Source organism: Anabas testudineus, chromosome 13 (assembly GCF_900324465.2).
Source record: "Anabas testudineus chromosome 13, fAnaTes1.2, whole genome shotgun sequence".
In the NCBI taxonomy this organism is placed as follows: domain Eukaryota; kingdom Metazoa; phylum Chordata; class Actinopteri; order Anabantiformes; family Anabantidae; genus Anabas; species Anabas testudineus.
In genome coordinates this window covers 16,792,811-16,810,838 of record NC_046622.1, presented here as the reverse complement: position 1 = coordinate 16,810,838, position 18,028 = coordinate 16,792,811, and the positions used below count along the sequence as shown (strand labels likewise).

At 42.5% G+C, this 18,028-nt stretch overlaps 1 protein-coding gene across 3 annotated transcripts in view; it reads left to right on the top strand.

The window, feature by feature from the left end:
• The window catches only part of grik4 (glutamate receptor, ionotropic, kainate 4), a 248,850-nt gene extending 232,492 nt beyond the window's left edge, over positions 1–16,358 (top strand). For all 3 annotated transcript variants that reach the window (XM_026364954.1, XM_026364945.1, XM_026364962.1), the window contains 9 exons: positions 685–888; positions 3,396–3,509; positions 10,209–10,318; positions 11,483–11,656; positions 12,145–12,310; positions 13,070–13,295; positions 14,105–14,233; positions 14,402–14,520; positions 15,836–16,358. In XM_026364954.1, the coding sequence (XP_026220739.1) occupies positions 685–888; positions 3,396–3,509; positions 10,209–10,318; positions 11,483–11,656; positions 12,145–12,310; positions 13,070–13,295; positions 14,105–14,233; positions 14,402–14,520; positions 15,836–16,225 (1,632 nt within the window). In that variant the 3' untranslated portion in view covers positions 16,226–16,358. The remainder of the gene's footprint in view (positions 1–684; positions 889–3,395; positions 3,510–10,208; positions 10,319–11,482; positions 11,657–12,144; positions 12,311–13,069; positions 13,296–14,104; positions 14,234–14,401; positions 14,521–15,835) is intronic.
• Positions 16,359–18,028: the final 1,670 nt, after the last annotated feature.

Below are 18,028 nucleotides of genomic sequence, written 5' to 3'. Positions count from 1 at the left end.
TATATATTTAGTTTGTTGAAGCACATGAAGCAGATCACCAGAAACACTCAATGAAACCTATATAAGAAGTGATAAAGACACCAGAACTTTATTTCCCTTTATTTTGTTTACTTTTCTCGGGGAGTCAGCACGAGGAAACGCTTCCACTTGTTAATCATTGTTATCTGATGTCGTGTTGCCAAAGTGAGTTAGTTTTGGCTGGATTCACAAGCTGAGTGCAGGGATAGTGCAACAGTAAAACGGTACATAATGCTGTCATTTTTATGATGTAGTGGCGTCTGAGCATACCAGTTTGACAGCTGCATTATTTGAAAAATGGCACAATAAGGACGGCTCCAAAAAACATTATTGCAAAGCTCTTTAAATCTTTCTACAACACCGACTACATGACAGAACAAGACATAAATAAACAGACAGCTGAACAGAGAGGTGGTTCTCTGAAAGATAGGTTGGAACTAGGGGTGTTTTGTGGCGTGTGTCTATGTTTCTGCTGGATATTACAGATTAGCAAGTTCCTGCCTCTGTTTCAAATGCATAAATCTCAGTCTTCACATTATGTGAGTGGATGTGAATGTCTGTGTCTTTGAAACTCTGTAACCAGCAAGTTTCCACGATGAATATGACTGTGACTCTTCATTTGTGGAGGTGAACTGTCAACAATGCAAATCATGTGTGTGTTTTCAGGAGAATCCGTATGTGATGCTGCGGCCGAACCACCAAGAACTGGAGGGGAATGACCGCTACGAAGGCTTCTGTGTGGACATGCTGAAAGAACTGGCAGATATTCTCAAGTTTAAGTATCGCATCCGGCTGGTGGGGGACGGACTGTACGGGGTTCCTGGAACCAATGGAACGTGGAGCGGCATGGTCGGAGAGCTCATCTCAAGGGTATATACCAATGTGCACAGACTCTACTGTAGCCTGCAAACAAGCCCTCGAACCATAAACATATATACTGCACATGTAACAACACCAATATCCAAAGTGCTACCTAGAGGCACTCACCAGACACGAGTGTATTGCTCAGCTCTCATATATTTCACAGCTAGTAGCTTTCCTTCATGTCATACACAGTTTTTTTTCATTCAGCATTTGGCCTTTCCAGCTTAAGCATTGTATTTTCCAAAACAGTCACGGCTTGTTGGTGGCTTGTTCCCTGTCAGCTCCTTTCCTTAAGCCTTCTGAACTGACCTTAACAGACTTTACTACTGAATCAGTCTATTCTGTTGCTGCTAACTCTCTGAGTGAGGTCTTACACTCTTGTAGCTGTTAACAGGCAGATACGGTTATATAAAAAAAAAAGCTGAGGGGGAGAAGAGATGGAGCAGAAGAAGTGAAACACACATTAAAAAAATGAGGAGGAAGGCTTGGGTGAGGAAAAATGGAATGAAGTAGAGAAGGATTGAGTCGATCCGAAGAGGTGATCTGTCTTAATTCTGTGAGCTAATGAAGGGCAAAGTCATTAAGTATGTAATACAAGGAGTGTCTGCTCTTGTTATTGTCACAGCCTGCCATCATCCCCCAGCAAGTTGCCTCTGGAAGGCTGACCCTCAGAAAGGCCATGCTTGAAGACGACATTTGTCTCTGACAGCAGCTTGGGCTGTGGTGGTTGTTTGGGGGGGGGGCGAGGCAAAAAGTCGAGACATGCTTGAGAGGGATTTGTCGCGGGATGGGAAACATCTGTTCCGCAGTGGACAGAAAGGCTTGAGCTTGTTTGGTTAAAGCTTAGAAATGAATGGGGAAGAATGCCAAGTAAAAAGATGACGTGATGTGAAAGAAGGCAAAGGAACAGACAAGGTTGCACAGATAAGTTGAAAGGATATGAAATATACACTTTCTAGCAGCAAAGAAGAGCAGCCTGAGGTTATTCCAGACAACAGATACCTGTGTCCCTGTCAGAACCGCTCAGTCTGAACAATATTTCACTGTACTGTGCCTTGTTTGATGGGTGTCAGGCAGCCTGAGCTAACAATGATAAAACCAGCATGTTTCCAATCCAGAGGTTTAAGCACAATATGTCCTGGTTCCTTCATCCACAGCGCTTCACTTAGAGAACAGAGGCATACATCATCACCACAGACTAATGCTACAATCTAAAGGGAAATGTTAAATTCATCTCTCCCGTTCAAAAGTTGTATTTTGCTCTTTTTTTATTGAGTTATCATGATTTGTTTGAATGCAAGTGGAAACAGGTATGATGTAATATTGAACAGCCAGCTTTACACTGTGGGTTTTCCGTTGTACTAGAAGGCAGCACAGCAGGCACACCGAGGAATCCAGTAATCAATATTAATATTCTATTGTCACATAAATATTTCAGTGGCCGTTACAGCTGTGTGCATTTTTTAAAGTATCAGCAACTGTCTTTGTTGAAATTGCCTGGATCTTCGTTCCCTGCGCGTGGATTCCTTCAGGCACTGGGAGCAAGCAATCAGAGAGAAACGACGGAGAGGAAAAAAGGACGAGGCAGAGGCTGGGGAGAGCTGATGATGGAGGGTCAAAGCCGGGAGGCTGAGGATAGGGCAACAGGACACATCAAGCCTCTGTGTGGAGTGTAGGCTGATGCAGGGTTAAAGAGATAAAAGTTTTGAGTGTTACACGCTAATTGAAGCACAGAGTGGGAGTGGGACAGTGAGAGTGGAGCTTTTAGGTGAAGCTTTAAATGTCTTCTGCCCTACTAACATTGTGAACCTGTTCTAAAGATTAGAATAATTATGGAAGAAACCCGTACAAACAGCGTGTTGTGGATTTTGAGTGACATCTGGAGCACTGCAGCAGAGCTCCTCTCTCCCCACTCTCATCTTCCCCTTCTCCATCTCCCCAATCCTCTTAGCACTCCTGCAGCAGACAAAGAGCAATGCGTTGCTGCTTTCACTCCTCACTCCTCGGGGAGATGAAAAATCCCTTGCAGTTGCACTTTGCTGGCCTGTATTATTAGTAGGGAGCCATCCAGCATTCAGCATACATTGACCATTTCTATGTGTGTGTGTGTGTGACTGTGTGTTTCTAAGTGTGTGTTTTACTAGCCACTGCTTTGTCAAGTGATTTGTCTTGACAGTGCTCTCTTGGCCAGCCACAATGGTTACCCTGAGCTCTTTTGTGCCCTACACAGACACACACATATCCACATACACCAATACAGTGCCAATGCTGGATTATCCTTACAGTTAGTGCTATTGGCGAACAAAGACGCTGTGGGATACAGCAGGATACAGGCATTATTAGGGAATGTGCAACTAGCAGACTATTCCTTATGTCAACCTTGTCTTGTTTTCAAGTGCTCATACCATCAAAAACACATATTACACCCCACAGCTGTGCAGAACACGCCTGTGAGCGCATGTCTTTGACTCTGCATTGACATGATGTGTTACTACTTGTCCTCTGTGTTGCAGAAAGCTGACCTGGCAGTCGCAGGCCTCACCATCACCGCAGAGCGTGAAAAAGTCATTGACTTCTCCAAGCCTTTCATGACCCTCGGCATCAGCATCATGTACCGCGTCCACCTGGTGAGTTACCTCCTACCCTCTTAACCGATCAAACTGCCTCACATAGAGCTTGTGGGCATACCACAGCAGGCTGTCAGAAAAGAGACACTCTCTGCTTTGGTCTCTAGAGTCTATCTCACTTAGTCTGTCTAAATCCTTCCACAAACTCTCCTTCTTTGCACTGTATCGCCTCCTCTACCTCCCAGCAACTCTATTTCGCCATCACCAGTGGATTTTCATGGCTATACCACCCTCTGCTTTCCTACTTCAACATTTAGCCTCGCTTTCTCAAATCTTTATCTTCCCAACATACTCCCACCACACTTCCTCCCTGCAGTGTCCACTTCTTCTCACTTCTCCTGTGTTCGCCCATTTCCGCCTTCTGTTGCTGTGGCCACCTGTCTTGCCAGCACCATATGGTGTGTTTTATACAGTAAACTTTCTGATGAATGGAGCAGTTTCACAGCAGTTTTCTGCTTGCCCTGTGATTGTGTTTGGCCATCTTATTCACACAAGCAACGCCCTCCATGCTCCACCGAGAGCAAGCTCAAGCACGAAACAGAGAAAACAACAGCAGTGCAGGTGGAAATGAGCCAGTGTATGGAGAATCAGTGGCCCATTAATCATCAGACCTCCCCCTAAAACCCAAGGTGATACAGTAGGCCCACTATGGCTCTGGCCACGGTGCGCACTGAGCTGTTTTGGCACGTGCATGAGCTAACATTAGTGCAGCTTCCCAGAGGGGTGTTTACTTACATTCCCCGTCTTCCTTTCTTGTAAGCCTCCCTGTTTCTCACCTTCCCATAGTCTGTGCACAGTGCTAATAGGTGGAGCAGTGAGGGACTCAATTGAGCGCCAACAGTTGGGGAGAATCAATCGATGCTCGCAGCAGGTGCAGTGTTAAATGGGCTGCTGGATAGCGGATCACATCTGAAGTGGGAGGCAGGCAAGTGGGAGGCAGCATGAGGAGGTGATATGGAGCTGACGTGCCTCAGGCCTGGCACAAAGAGTTGAATTAGCACAGACTTGACCCAGTTGATGCCAAATTCATGGGTAAGAGGTCAATGAGAGAGAAATAGAGAAACCATTTATTATTAAGATAAGCCGTATGCAAGACAGCCAGAAAAGGAGCAAGGTACAAGATAAGAGGGAAACTGAAGACGTGTCCTCTTCCCTTTCCTTTCGTCTCTTTCTACATCCTTCATTTCCTCATGCTTCCTTCATTCTCACTATGCCCCTTGGCATTTTCTCACCTGACTCAGAACAGTCCCTCAGCATGGCTCAGAAATTCGATATTTGAATTTCTGTGACTGCACTTGTTTAGTTCTAATCCACTGACTATTGATCTGAGCCATGGTGATTTCTACAAGGGGGTTTGCTACTTATTTCAAATTTTAAATGAAAATTTCAGTCTGATCAATACAGTAAGAATGGTGAATGCAATAAAATAAAGGCACCTATGGGGTATTAATTATCCTCAGATTATTGACTATTTAATCTCCATTTTTCATTTCTCCTATTTGTAATTAAGTACATGCTGTCTCTCTCTCTCTCTCTCTCTCTCTCTCTCTCTCTCTCTCTCTCTCTCTCTCTCTCTCTCTCTCTCTCTCACACACACACGCACATGCGTTGTTTTTCTATTTTACTGTATTGTCAGTAATTTCTATTTGCTGTGTGAGCCAAAGAAAATGGACAAAATTCTTCTCAATAAAAACACAGCACAAGGAATAATCCTATTCAGGCTAAATTATTAGTGTGTATTTCAAAGCTGGCCCAAGCCATTTCCCAATATTACTGTCTTTAAGCCCAATTCAGGCCAAAGGCAGCAAAACTGAATAAATTGATTTCCTGTATGAATCAGCAGAAAGAAGCAACAAGCCTGGACTGAACTTCTACTGGCTCCTCCACTCAAAAAGAAAAAAAAAACTGTCAGCACTGTCATAGTCAGGTTTTCCACAGAGTGTTCAGAACAGTGGCAAATCATAACATTTAATTACCTGCCACATGATTTTGTGTCACTGTTTTGCATTTCACAAAAGGCATGGGATAGGAATCTCTGGAGGGATAACTGTTGCCCTGTCTGCTTAGTCTAGTCATATGATTTCCACACTGAAATAGAAAATACAGGAACAAATCTCAGACAGCTTGTAGGTTGTCTGCACAACACGAGTTCTACCTGCCTGGTTTTGCCAGTCATGCAGTGGTGTACACTGTGTGGTGTATGTTCTCTAGTTCGGTGTGTGTCCATGCATGTGAGTTGTGTGTACGCACAAAACAAAGAGCACATCTTCACCTCAGTAACAAGTACAATATGTGTCACTGCTGGCTTGAATTAGGTGAACCAGTACATAACCAAAAAGCTACTGCAGAATATGTCTCACAAAATAGAAAATCATGCATGTATGATGTACTCGAAATCCCAACACTCAAATCACTCTAACATTTCCTTCAGAGTAAATATATATGTGTGTGTGTGAGAGAGAAAGAGAGAATGGTACTTAATTAGTCACAGGAGTTAATTAAGCAAGTGTGGAAGCTGCGTCAGAGTCAGCATCTGCCCTGAGACACCGAGATGAAATTACACAACCACGAGCACATGCAGCTCAAGCACAAAGTCATTCACTGTAACACACATTTAGACGCGTGTACAAAACACACACAGACAACCTGGTGAGTCCAAGTGGCACCGGTATGCTGTTGTGAATTCGACCCTGTGACCTCCGCCAAATCAAACAGCTCTCTGTAGATTGCCCCCACAGTCATCTCAATAACCATAACAGCTGACAGCATCTGCTTTGACACAATTAGAAATGCACACACTATCAAAGAGGCTGAAAAAAGACAAAAAAAGTCTTTTTTCTTCTCCCGTCCCTGAGAGGGAGAGGAAGAAAGACAACATAAAAGGGAATGAGCAAGAAATAGGTAGAAAGAGAAGCCGAAGGGGTGGAGAAAGGATGGAGAAATGAGAGCAGAGGAGCTAGCAGAGAGAGCCAGAGTTGAAATGACAATGGGAAGAGTCCTTTAGTGAGTTGGTATTCAGGCAAGTCTCAGGGGGCAACAATGTGGTATGAATACCAAGATGCAGGATGACTAGGTGAAATCCTTGACTGGATAACCTCACCGGCTCCTTCAGCCACCCTCCTGGCATGCGGGCAATCCCATGAGAGAGGGAGAGTAGGGGAGGCGAGGGAATGAAGGAGGGACAATGGGAAAAGAACAAGGACAGCACAAGGTAAAATAAATGAGCTCTTCAACGGCGTGTTAAGAGTAAAACGTGGCATACACGTCCCCTTACAGGCAGCAGCTCTTCACTATTCTGCGTGTTTAGATGTCCTCGAGAAACAGGTCGTAGAAGGTGTTTGGCTCTCTGTTGCACATCTGCATTTTCCTGTGTCGTTTGATTTGCCTTCTACTCTTTAATGTGACAGTAAATCTCTATAAAGTGATTCCGCTGTTGTTAATAAAAATGGCAAATGTTGGTATATGAGGACCTATAACGTTTCCTTATGTACTTAAGTTGGTGCTTGTTTTGTTCTTTGTTTTCTTTATAGCAGCAGTTTTTCTTTTAGTATCTAACTTTTGAACTAAGGCAGCAATTATTGTCAATAATGCCTTATTGTTCTGTCATCATGTGATAGTTTTGGAGTCCTATATTTCTATCAAGTGTGTAAGAATAACTAACAGATTAGCCATCGCGTCAGCTGCCTCTGTGTTCAGCTCGGGTGCTTCCTGTACACTGAGTTTCCCAAACATGTACTATATCTACACTGCTGCAGATGACTGACAGCATAGACAGCCGCTGACAAGCTTTGAAACACAAGCACACACACAGATACACAGCTGCTGACTGACTGCACAGAGACTCACCTTCTAAAACCAGGAGAGGAGACCACCTATATGAGGTCGCTGTTTAAACAATAATCCTATAGCCGTTTGAATGGACTGAGAGCTACTTGTAATTTTATCGAATTGCTATATCAAATCAATCTATCACTCCCAACTAATGAATTGCAAAGTACATGCAATGTTTGCGCACATAAGTTATTTATAACTATGCTAACATCAGTGACACTGAACCCTCAATAGCTGAGATGAATCAGAAGTAAATCCTGTGAAGGACAGATGCACTGTTTCATAATGTCCTTACATCAAAGTCAGCCTGTGCTATGGTCCACTTCCACTGCAACAAGGATTCCGTTGTGCACTTAAAGTAATGTTAATGTAATGGATGCTGTGGAAAAAGCAAATTTGAACCTCATCATTCCTGAATTACCACTTTTTTTTTTGTTTTGTGGCAACACATTGTTGTTGTAATGATTTGATTTATTCTTCAAAGATTAGTTTAGCTTTAAAAACACTACATTAGTAACATAATGATAACTATGATCATGTTATTTAATAACTATTTGTTCTCAATAAGAAGAATGATGAAGTTTGTTTTTTCTAGAACTCAGTTTACAAGACCTGATTAGCAAAACAAGGTACAAAAAAATCTCCTGACACATTTTAGAAACATGCAAACAGATTTAATACATTTTGTGCAGTTCTCATTTAGCTTATCTGAATGTCTGTGTGCTCATTAGTGTGTCTGCAGCAGCACCCACATGGATAATTTCTCCTCCAGCTCTTGAAAACAGAACTTTGTCTCCGAGTCTTAAAGCAGAGTCTGGATTCTCAGCGACTCCTACTGTTTCTCTGTTGTCCTTGTGATCTCTGTGTCATCCCACCTTTCTCTCTGTCTCTATTTCCAATTAGCTTGAACCTTCACTTCCCCACCATCTGGTAGCATGGGAGTCCCGCATCTCTGCAGCACTTTTCTTAATAATAGTACCTTGGTGGGAGCTTAAGATGTGGACAAGCAGGGCAAGCATTTAACAAAGCGCTGGTTCAGCATGCACCAAACTGGACCAGCAAACAGGAGGACTCATGTCAGCACATCCTGCTGTTACCCCAGTAATGCCAACTAGAGGCAGCTTGACAGTTGGTTCTCTACAGCACTACTCCACTTTTGAGATGGCCATTGTGTGTTTCACCACTCCACTGTTCTATTTTCAGACAAGCCAACATCATCATAAGCATAGCACTCTATAAATAGACTGACAGACATTAGGACTGTCAGGCCAATTTGAATCGTGTTTAAAATATTATACTCACTCTCTCCTGCTTTCTGCACGACTCTTATTTTACTCAGTCCTGCTAATACCTAAATGATTACAGGCACATTAATGAATTTCCAGCCCTGCACCAGTCTAAATTGGGGTTCATTTATCATAACAAATGCCCACCAAAATAATTTCCCCCACTCGCTGCAAATTTAATTTTGGAGGGCCTCAAAAATGCATTAGTTCAGTGTTTTGGCATGTGTGATGTCCCCTGGGAGTACCTAATTGAGTATTTTTGCATAAAAGTGATTTGGGCTTGTTCAGGTGGGCGCCACGGTGCTGCCTGTTAACACAGAAATGGAAAATAAGGAATTTCTCCATGACTGAGTGTATCTGTCTCATAAAAACACTCGAGCAGTTGGTTGTTTGATCACTTCCACTATTTACCTGTCCTGCTGGCCCTGACAACCACCTCAATTTCATAGTCATTAACAGATGGTGGGATGTGCATCTGTGTGTAAACGGCTAATATTCCCTTGCTGGTGTTTGGTCAGCCAGGCTATATGCTGAACATAAGAATTATGAGCATGCAAAACACACACACACACACACACACAGAGTCACCCTGATGCTTGGTGCTGGTTCACTACTAATTGGTTTAATTTAGAGGACAATAGCTGTGCTGAATACGGAAACATTCCCATTCGTCTACAGCAAGCCTTATTTCCGCAATACTATCTCTTCTGCCACTGGTTGCCTCCAAACCGATATATAGCAGCTAGCAAGCTCCATGCAGCTACTCTTGTGCTTCCAGCCAAAGTTATGAATCTCATTGCTTTTCTTTCTCCAAGTATAGGACACAAAACTGTGTTTGTTTAAGGAACCTGTAATGGTTCACTTGATTGACCTTTCTCTGCCTACTGCATGTACTCTTATTATTATTATTATTATTATTAATAATAATAATAATAATAGCTCTTTGTGATTAGATACACATTAGAAACAGATACAGTATAATATATACTGTTTATAATGTCATATAATGGAAAAACATACTGTATGCCAGTTACCAGTAAATAGTTGTTTTTTCAGCGCCAGAACAAAACCTCTTATCTGTGATGCTGTATCAATATACAGCCCTCTGCTACTCTGTTGACAATTCATGGGAGACTGAGTTTGAGCTCTCATACAATGTTGATCTGAATGTTTACATGCAAATGAGTATTCATATAATTATAGTGCTATCGGTTTAGGACAGGAAATCTATGCTTATCACATCAGAATCCCCTTATTTACTGTCCCAGTCACCTTCTCCATCTTTTCCAAATCACACAGGCTGCTATTAATGTTACTTAACATGGGCCAAATTGAGCCTTGAGCAAAGGAGTCAACACTGAAATACAGCAACATTTTTTCTCAATTAATCTTGGGGCTTGATGTTTCAGACTTACTGTAGATGTTTTTAACGTGCTAATTAGTCAGTCTTACCCTTTGTAAGTAAGTATTTAGCAAAAGCCCTTGATGAATTGGCTTGAGTGATTTGAACATGGGATCAAATGGTTACTTGGCCTAAACAGGTTTTTATGATTTTACCTCTGTGTTTGTTTGTTTGTTTCAGGGACGTAGGCCTGGCTACTTCTCCTTCCTGGACCCCTTCTCCCCTGGAGTGTGGCTCTTCATGCTTCTGGCCTACTTGGCTGTCAGCTGCGTTCTCTTTCTGGTAGCCAGGTAAAGAATAAACACTGAAAAGACGAAGGGGGGGGGGTATTAACATGGTGGAGGTAGAGAACAGAGAGTAAAAACACAACAGCGGTTTGTTTGAGGGTTACATGGAACAGGAAACAGGTGTCTGTTCTCTCGCTTCTCTTCAGTCTCTGCAGTTGATCTTCCACATCACAGTAAAAGAGATGTTCTCCTCCCAGTGGTGGGTCTTCAGCATCACACTGACCCCTGCTGAACAGGCAGGGAACTGACACAACGGCTGCTCAAAACATTATTGTTTGGGCATCTAAAACATTAGTAAATTGCTCAGTTTCTTATAAGGGAACAAAAAGTGCAGATTGTATGTGTTATGTAACATGTTGTGCAATCAGGCAGCCAATCCCCAGATAAGATCTGTGGGTGGTATAATGTAACTGCTTTATGAACAACATCTTTGGGAGTTGAGTTAATGACAATTATGAAGATTGTATGCACCCTTCATTATTGCTTTTTCTCCCACAAACATATTGGGTAATAAATAAATAATAAATAAATAAAATGTGCTCACAAATAATCACATCTGTCTGAAATACTGAAATGTACATTGACAAGTTATCTGTAGTTGTTTCAGCTGGAAAAGCTCAGGAGGCTTCAGCAGATTAAAGGGGGATCTGCCAAAGTCTTTTTGGGAATGACTACAGTGATGGGCATGTGGGTATTATATTAAAAGGTCGTCCTTTAAATTCCCTTTTCTTTAGATTTAAACGCTCACCTAGTATTCATACAGTTTTCAGCAGATCTGTAAGAAATTTGTCCCAGTTTCAATACAGAGATAGCGATGGTTTAATCTAGGTATTAACAGAGTTGTCACATGCGGTAGTGCTTCATGCAGCACCAGTTGAACACACCAATTGCACTACATTCATTCTACTGTTTAAGGAAGCTGCATATGAGGAATGAAAAGCTACTGGGTTCTCTCCAGAGAGTCAAGGTGACTTTGTGCACCGTTGACTGTTAGAGTTGTTTTGTTTCTTGTCTCTTGCCTGTTTCTTTCTCCGTTTCTTGTTTCCCTTCCTCCCTCTACCTTGGGTGTTGGTTTCAGAATACTTAATCCAACTTTTATTCCCACTATTCTTGACTGTTTTTCTCTTCTGACTCCGTTATCTAAACACATCGTGTCGTTCTCCCTAGATTGACACCTTATGAGTGGTACAACCCTCACCCTTGTCTGAAGGGTCGCTGTAATCTGCTGATCAACCAGTATTCCCTTGGCAACAGTTTTTGGTTTCCTGTCGGAGGCTTCATGCAGCAGGGATCCACCATCGCCCCCAGAGCTCTTTCTACACGTTGTGTCAGCGGAGTGTGGTTAGTATCGGCTACAGTGACACATAAACATCAGTGCATTTGCATGTTTTCAGCCTTCAAATCTACGTAGGTCTACACCCATTGAATTTGGTTTTGTTCTTATTTTGTGTGTCTTGCACCATCATAAAACACCTTTCAACTTTCATGTGGAAGCTTGAAGCTTCAGTCCAGGTTTCTGGGGCAGGTTTCAAGATGAGATGATATTGATGAAAATTGCACTTGTGGGAGAACTGTGTATGTCTGTGTATGTTAGCATTTGCAGCCACTTCCTTTCATCCAAATTGAGCATTGTCAACTTTATTCATTCACACTCACCCATTCCTCCATTCACCTTGTCATCTACAGTACTGAAAATCCTGCAGTGTCTTCTCCCAGGTGCGCACTTATTTTAATAACCGCAGACAATCTGTCTTCATACACCAGTCTGCCCATTTGCATACCTTTATAGGTGAATACATATGTTCTTGTCCTCTGCTGTTCCTCCACAGGTGGGCCTTCACATTAATCATCATCTCATCCTACACAGCCAACCTGGCTGCCTTCCTAACGGTCCAGAGAATGGAGGTGCCAATAGAGTCAGTAGATGACCTGGCAGATCAGACAGCAATAGAATATGGCACCATGCATGGAGGATCCACTATGACCTTCTTCCAGGTCAGAGGTTATATGCATTATTGCAGATGAAAGTCATAGCCACAAACAAAAACACACATCTATACACAGACTTGCCTAAGTGCCCGCTGTGATCAATGGGCCATCAGTGACGTTATCCTCCTCATCACCTTTCTGTCCTTCCTGTCTTCCTCCTCTAACCTCAGGTTTTATCTGTTTCCTGTCTGTTCCTTGCCGCAACTATTCAATATCCTCCTCCTCTGGGAGATAGGGCACTGTCCAGGTCCCCAAGAGGGACACACAGTATCCTCTTTTATCCTCTCAAGATTTGACCTAAGGGACAAAAAGAGAGAAAACTGGAAGAAGCAGGGAGAGTACGTTACAGAGGGAGAGACAGTGAAGGATGATACTGGTGGGAGGAGAAAGAGAGAGAGACACTGTATTTTTTTCTTTCTTTGAGCTTCTACGTTCACTGGACCTTGAATAACTCAGGGAAGACAGGCCAAGAGAAAATAGAGGACAGGCGGGGATGTTAAGTGAAGTTTCTGTTTTGAACTCTGAAGCTACTCAAATAGGAAAAGGTGTGCTGAAAAAGAGAAAAAAGAAAAAGAACATTCACATTTAACAGCAGCACCGCTGTCAGAGAATCACAGGGTTTGAATAAATCCATCAGTCAAGAAAATGAAAAATAAAAACAAATGAAAACCAATCTCCACCTCTGCTGATAGGTTTTTGTTTACTGTTTCACACGTCGGACTGTCTGCTTCTACTGATTGCATCTCGTCTCTTTCCGCTCTGCAGAACTCTCGCTACCAGACCTACCAGCGTATGTGGAACTTCATGCACTCAAAGCAGCCCAGTGTGTTTGTGAAGAGCACAGAGGAGGGGATTGCCCGTGTTCTCAACTCCAACTATGCCTACTTGCTAGAGAGCACCATGAATGAGTACTACCGCCAAAGGAACTGCAACCTAACTCAGATTGGAGGACTGCTGGACACCAAGGGCTATGGTATCGGCATGCCACTGGGTACGTGGAGAACAATGAGGGAAAGAAGAGTTAAAAATAATAGGTAATAGATTAGATACCTGATGGATGTCATTGGCTAAGACAGAAGGGGACAAAGGAATTTCCGTGTAAAGTGAAACCAGCAGAGGACAAAAGCTGATGGGTTTGGCTTAAATGCACTGTGTAATTCATGTTGAAGTTAAAAGAGGGAAATGACAAGCTGGGGCATCAGTTGGAGGATACACCATAAACGTCACGTGGGGGAGTTAAATTGAAAAGTAAAGCCTCAGCAAAGCCAAACCATTAGCTGCCATCATGAGGGAAATGATGCAAAAAGGGAGAAACGAAGAGACTTACTGAGAGACTTTAATAGAGCGGCTGTTTCAATGCTCTGATGTGAGAACTGAGGGCAAGAGAAAGGGAATTTGAAATTGTTCCTGTTGAATGTGGAACCTCTGCTCTACATCTGTCTGAGACTATAAACACAAGGGTTACTTACACTTTGATCTCAAGCTGAGTCAAACTGCACATCAGGAAAAACACACCTTAAAGTAAACAAGATTAAATCCAATTCTTTTGATGTTTCAACTGTAGATAAACCCACTCTTTAGTGGATGATCTTCCTCGCCACATACTGCGATGTGACCTCTAGAATTGAAGTCTTATGATGCAGCAGCAGAGCTGTGCATTTACCACTCTCTATTACCACCTAATCAGAAGGAAAAAAGTCATGAAACTATCACATAACTTAGCAAAAAGAGTGTTAACATTGAAATCAAGTAGGTTTTTTGAGTACTTTTCTGTGAGCTTTTCCCCGTGCTTCTCTCCAGGGTCAGTGTACCGTGATGAGTTTGACCTGGCCATCCTCAAACTGCAGGAGGACAATCGTTTGGAGATTCTCAAGAGAAAGTGGTGGGATGGTGGCAAGTGTCCAAAGGAAGAGGACCACCGTGCCAAAGGTTTGTCTCGGTAGTTAATCCTGATCTGGTTTGTTCTTCAGTTTCACTTTATCTTGTCAAACTGCGGTTGGAACAGTACTTTGTCTGTTTTAAGTTTTTCTTCTACCAATCCCTCTTTCTATCTTCTCTTCCCTCATTCTAACATGTTCTGCCCTGTTTTCTGCCCAGGTTTGGGCATGGAGAACATTGGCGGGATCTTCGTGGTGTTGGTGTGTGGCCTGCTCGTGGCTATCTTCATGGCAGTGCTGGAGTTTGTGTGGATGTTAAGGCAGACACCAGGAAATGAGGTGAGAGAGGGCTATCTAACCTGCATCTGCTTTGTCTCCCTCTCCTCTCCCTGGCGCCCTGCTAGGCTCTCCCACAGTGCGCAGCTTTGACACAAAGGGTATCTGCGTCTTGCTCTGGGAAGACACCCAGCTTCATCTGTCCAGCCTATGAGACATATTCAGCACAAAACCAAAGATATACCTCACTTATACCTCACTCAGAGTATAGGCATATGTAAATGGTTTTCCCTTAATAGCAGTACAATATGCAGTATTACATAGAATGTAGTTAGGCCTTATTGGTGAATAATAATACTAACAGGGTGCTCCTAATGAGTTTACTCATAACACTAACATTGTGGTTGTTTTATTAAAGCCTTAATCCAATAATCTTTTTACATAAGAGATGCCTGGCATTGTGTGCACATCTTCAGTGAAAATCCAGTTATCAGAGAGCATACGTCACTCATTCCATTGCTAATGATGGACTGTGATGGACTAGTCAGTCAACTAAAACGTATACTCTATTAGAGCTAGGAAGAGTTTAGAGTTGTTTACACTGGTAGTATGAGATTATTATAAACCTAAAAACAAGTAGTTGTAGTACAGTATAAAGAATCAATCTAAAGTCTGGTCTGGAGAAAGATGTGCATGCAGTGTTATAATGATTTCTGATGTGCTTCCTTTAAAATATATTTGATATTTGTCTTATCAAATGGACTTCACACTGTGTTTTCAATTCAATAAACATTCAGAATGTCAAAGTCAAAAGCCAGCTCATGTGATTTCTTCTTTTTGATAGGATAGATTCATGTTTCAATCTAACATATAAACTGTGTGTGTGTGTGTGTGTGTGTGTGTGTGTGTGTGTGCGTGCGTGTGTTTATACCTGTGTGCTTCTGTATAGTAGTTACTGTGCTCATGTGCAGCATGTGTGGATTGATAATTGGCTTTTTCTGTGTCACACCTGAGCTACAGTATCATGTCTGTCATATTTGTTTTTGAGTTTACATACTTTAGATGTCCAGTGGAGCACTCAGTCATCACTCCAGGAGCTAAAATGTGTATGTTGCGTGTCTATATGTGTCCGAAAAGTAAGTTACCATTTGTACTACAGTATTTGTGTCGTCATTTGTACTGCTGAATGTCCCGTCTACTTCAACCACCTCTCCAGTGTTCCCACTAGAAGCTGATTACAAACACAACCATGAAATGTGTGTCTGATGTACATCAGTCTGTCCTGATCAAGTCAGTCAGTTGTCTAGCTTCTCTCCCTCTCTCTCCCTCTCTTATCCCCCTCTCCCCTATCTTTTTCTCCCTGTGTGTGTGCTTGCAGCAGTCAGTGTGTGAGGAGATGCTGCGGGAGCTCCAGGGGATTGTCCTGTGTCGCGACAGCCTACAGGTGAGGCGTCGACGGGCGGCTTCGATGCTGCGGCCGCGGCCCATGCCCCTGGAGGAGCGACGAGCACGAGCGGCCGCCGTCAGCCTCAGCAACGGCAAACTGTGCGGTGGCACTGGACTGCCTGAACCCCTCTCCCACAGACTGGCACAGGAGGCTGCCCTGGTTGCGAGAGGATGCAGTCACATCCGCATTTGCCCTGAGTGCCGACGTTTCCAGGGACTGAGGATGCGTCCTGCAGGGGCCACTGGGACCCTCCCATCACCCACCCACAGTGAGGAGAGCATAGAATGGGACAAGACCACAAATAGCAGTGAACCTGAATAACGCCCAGCGACACCAACAGGGCGGACTTTCCTAGCTGCCACATCTCTTTTTTCCAGGGATCAAAATCACGTGGTGTGTTTTTTTCTGCAGCCACTCAGAGCTTGGTCCTGAAGGGCAGTGCTGTGAACTTTTTCCTGCTGGAGGCAACAGCCAGCGGTCAGTTTTGGGAATATCCTTGGGTGATTTTTTTTTCCTTGGTCATAGGAAAAACTGATGAGTCTGTCTCGTTGTGGTCTGTCCCTGTTGGCCCTGTGTATCGTGTAAAACAGGGCAGACAAAAACAGCTACGGGGCATTTGTACTATGCAGTATTTTCAGTCATTTGTCATTGTGCTGTTTACTTTTTTCTTTTTTAAATTATTTCTGTCCTCTGTTGGGATTATCAGTACTTAATATTGTTATTCTATTGTTCTTAAAAAAAAAAAACAAGTTCCTTTTTTTATCTGACAGTTTACTGTATGAACGTATATTGCCTCTGAAGAGCTGGAAAGATGAACAGACTAATGCAAGGTCATCTTTCAAATCCTTTTATTTTGAAAGTGCCAAAAACCATGAGTATTATCTTGTGGCTGAAGAAAGCACCGCAGCCTTGAGAAGACAACAAACTTGACTGAAACTAAAAAAAAAACAAACAGAGACACGCTGACATATAGACTTCTTTTATAGTAGTGATATTCTAATAAAAAATGTTTTAATTGTTGGTATCTCTGAAAGACAGCTACTGCATGTCAAGAGGTGTTGGCAGGTGCCCATTGAATGAGTAATTGTTAAAGTGGTGGCTACGTAGCTCAAAGAATGCTTTCCTGTTTTTTGAATATTATGGTTACATACAAACATTCACAAAAACAAATATTTATTTCTTTTATCTTCAGTTTCCTTCATGCTACTTTGTCTTCTGTCTGTCCTACATCTTTGACACCTTCTCTTCTTCTTTATCATCTGTCACTTAAAAATGCGCAGTGTGCACTGTTTGTAGTAGATTAGAGGTCATTTTAGTCCACCTCACATGCTGGAGAAGGATTTAGCTTTCTGTGGACTGTGTGTAAATGAATCCAGCAAATGTCAGAACCAACCAAAAACAGGAAGTCCTTGGTAAAGTAAAAGACTATTTTATATCAGCGGTTGACTTGAGTTCTTTTAAATGTCAAGGCAGTTAAACCTTTATTGGATGTGATGTTTTACACACTGCTTCGAGGAGTATTTCAGTTCAGATCAGCCTAGATGCTCTATGACATTTTCATACTTTTATTTTTGCAAAAGCCAAATGAAAGACTATATTAATCATGTCCTCAGAAGAAAGCTGGATGTTTATCAGTTCAGTTTTAGTCATTGTACTTCTTTGAAATTAGTAAAATCTAAAAAAAAATAATTGAAGTTGAAACCAAACTTTAGTGATTGTAAGTTTCAGTCACTGATGGAAATGTTCATTTTTTTACATTTCTTGAGAGGAAAGTTGTCTTTATTGACATCAACCATATGTCCACAAGTGAAACAATGAGAACAAACCACCAGCAACAGGATTCTTAGGATCCACGTACTTTCTGCATATACTGTGACACATGACTGAGTGTTTTCCTGCTGCAGCGAGTGTTATTGTATGGTAGCCTGACTGTTGCCTAGTGAGACTCAGCGGGCATCCACCTGTCTTCACTGCTTCTTGCTGATCTCTGATGTGTTCATTTTGAATCTGCCCATCAGGCTCCGTCAATCACCACCCCTCAGAACTAGGCCACCAACTCAAGCTCCAAGGCATAGGATCTCTTGTATTTCTATTAGCCACATTCACTTTCTATCCATTTGATTC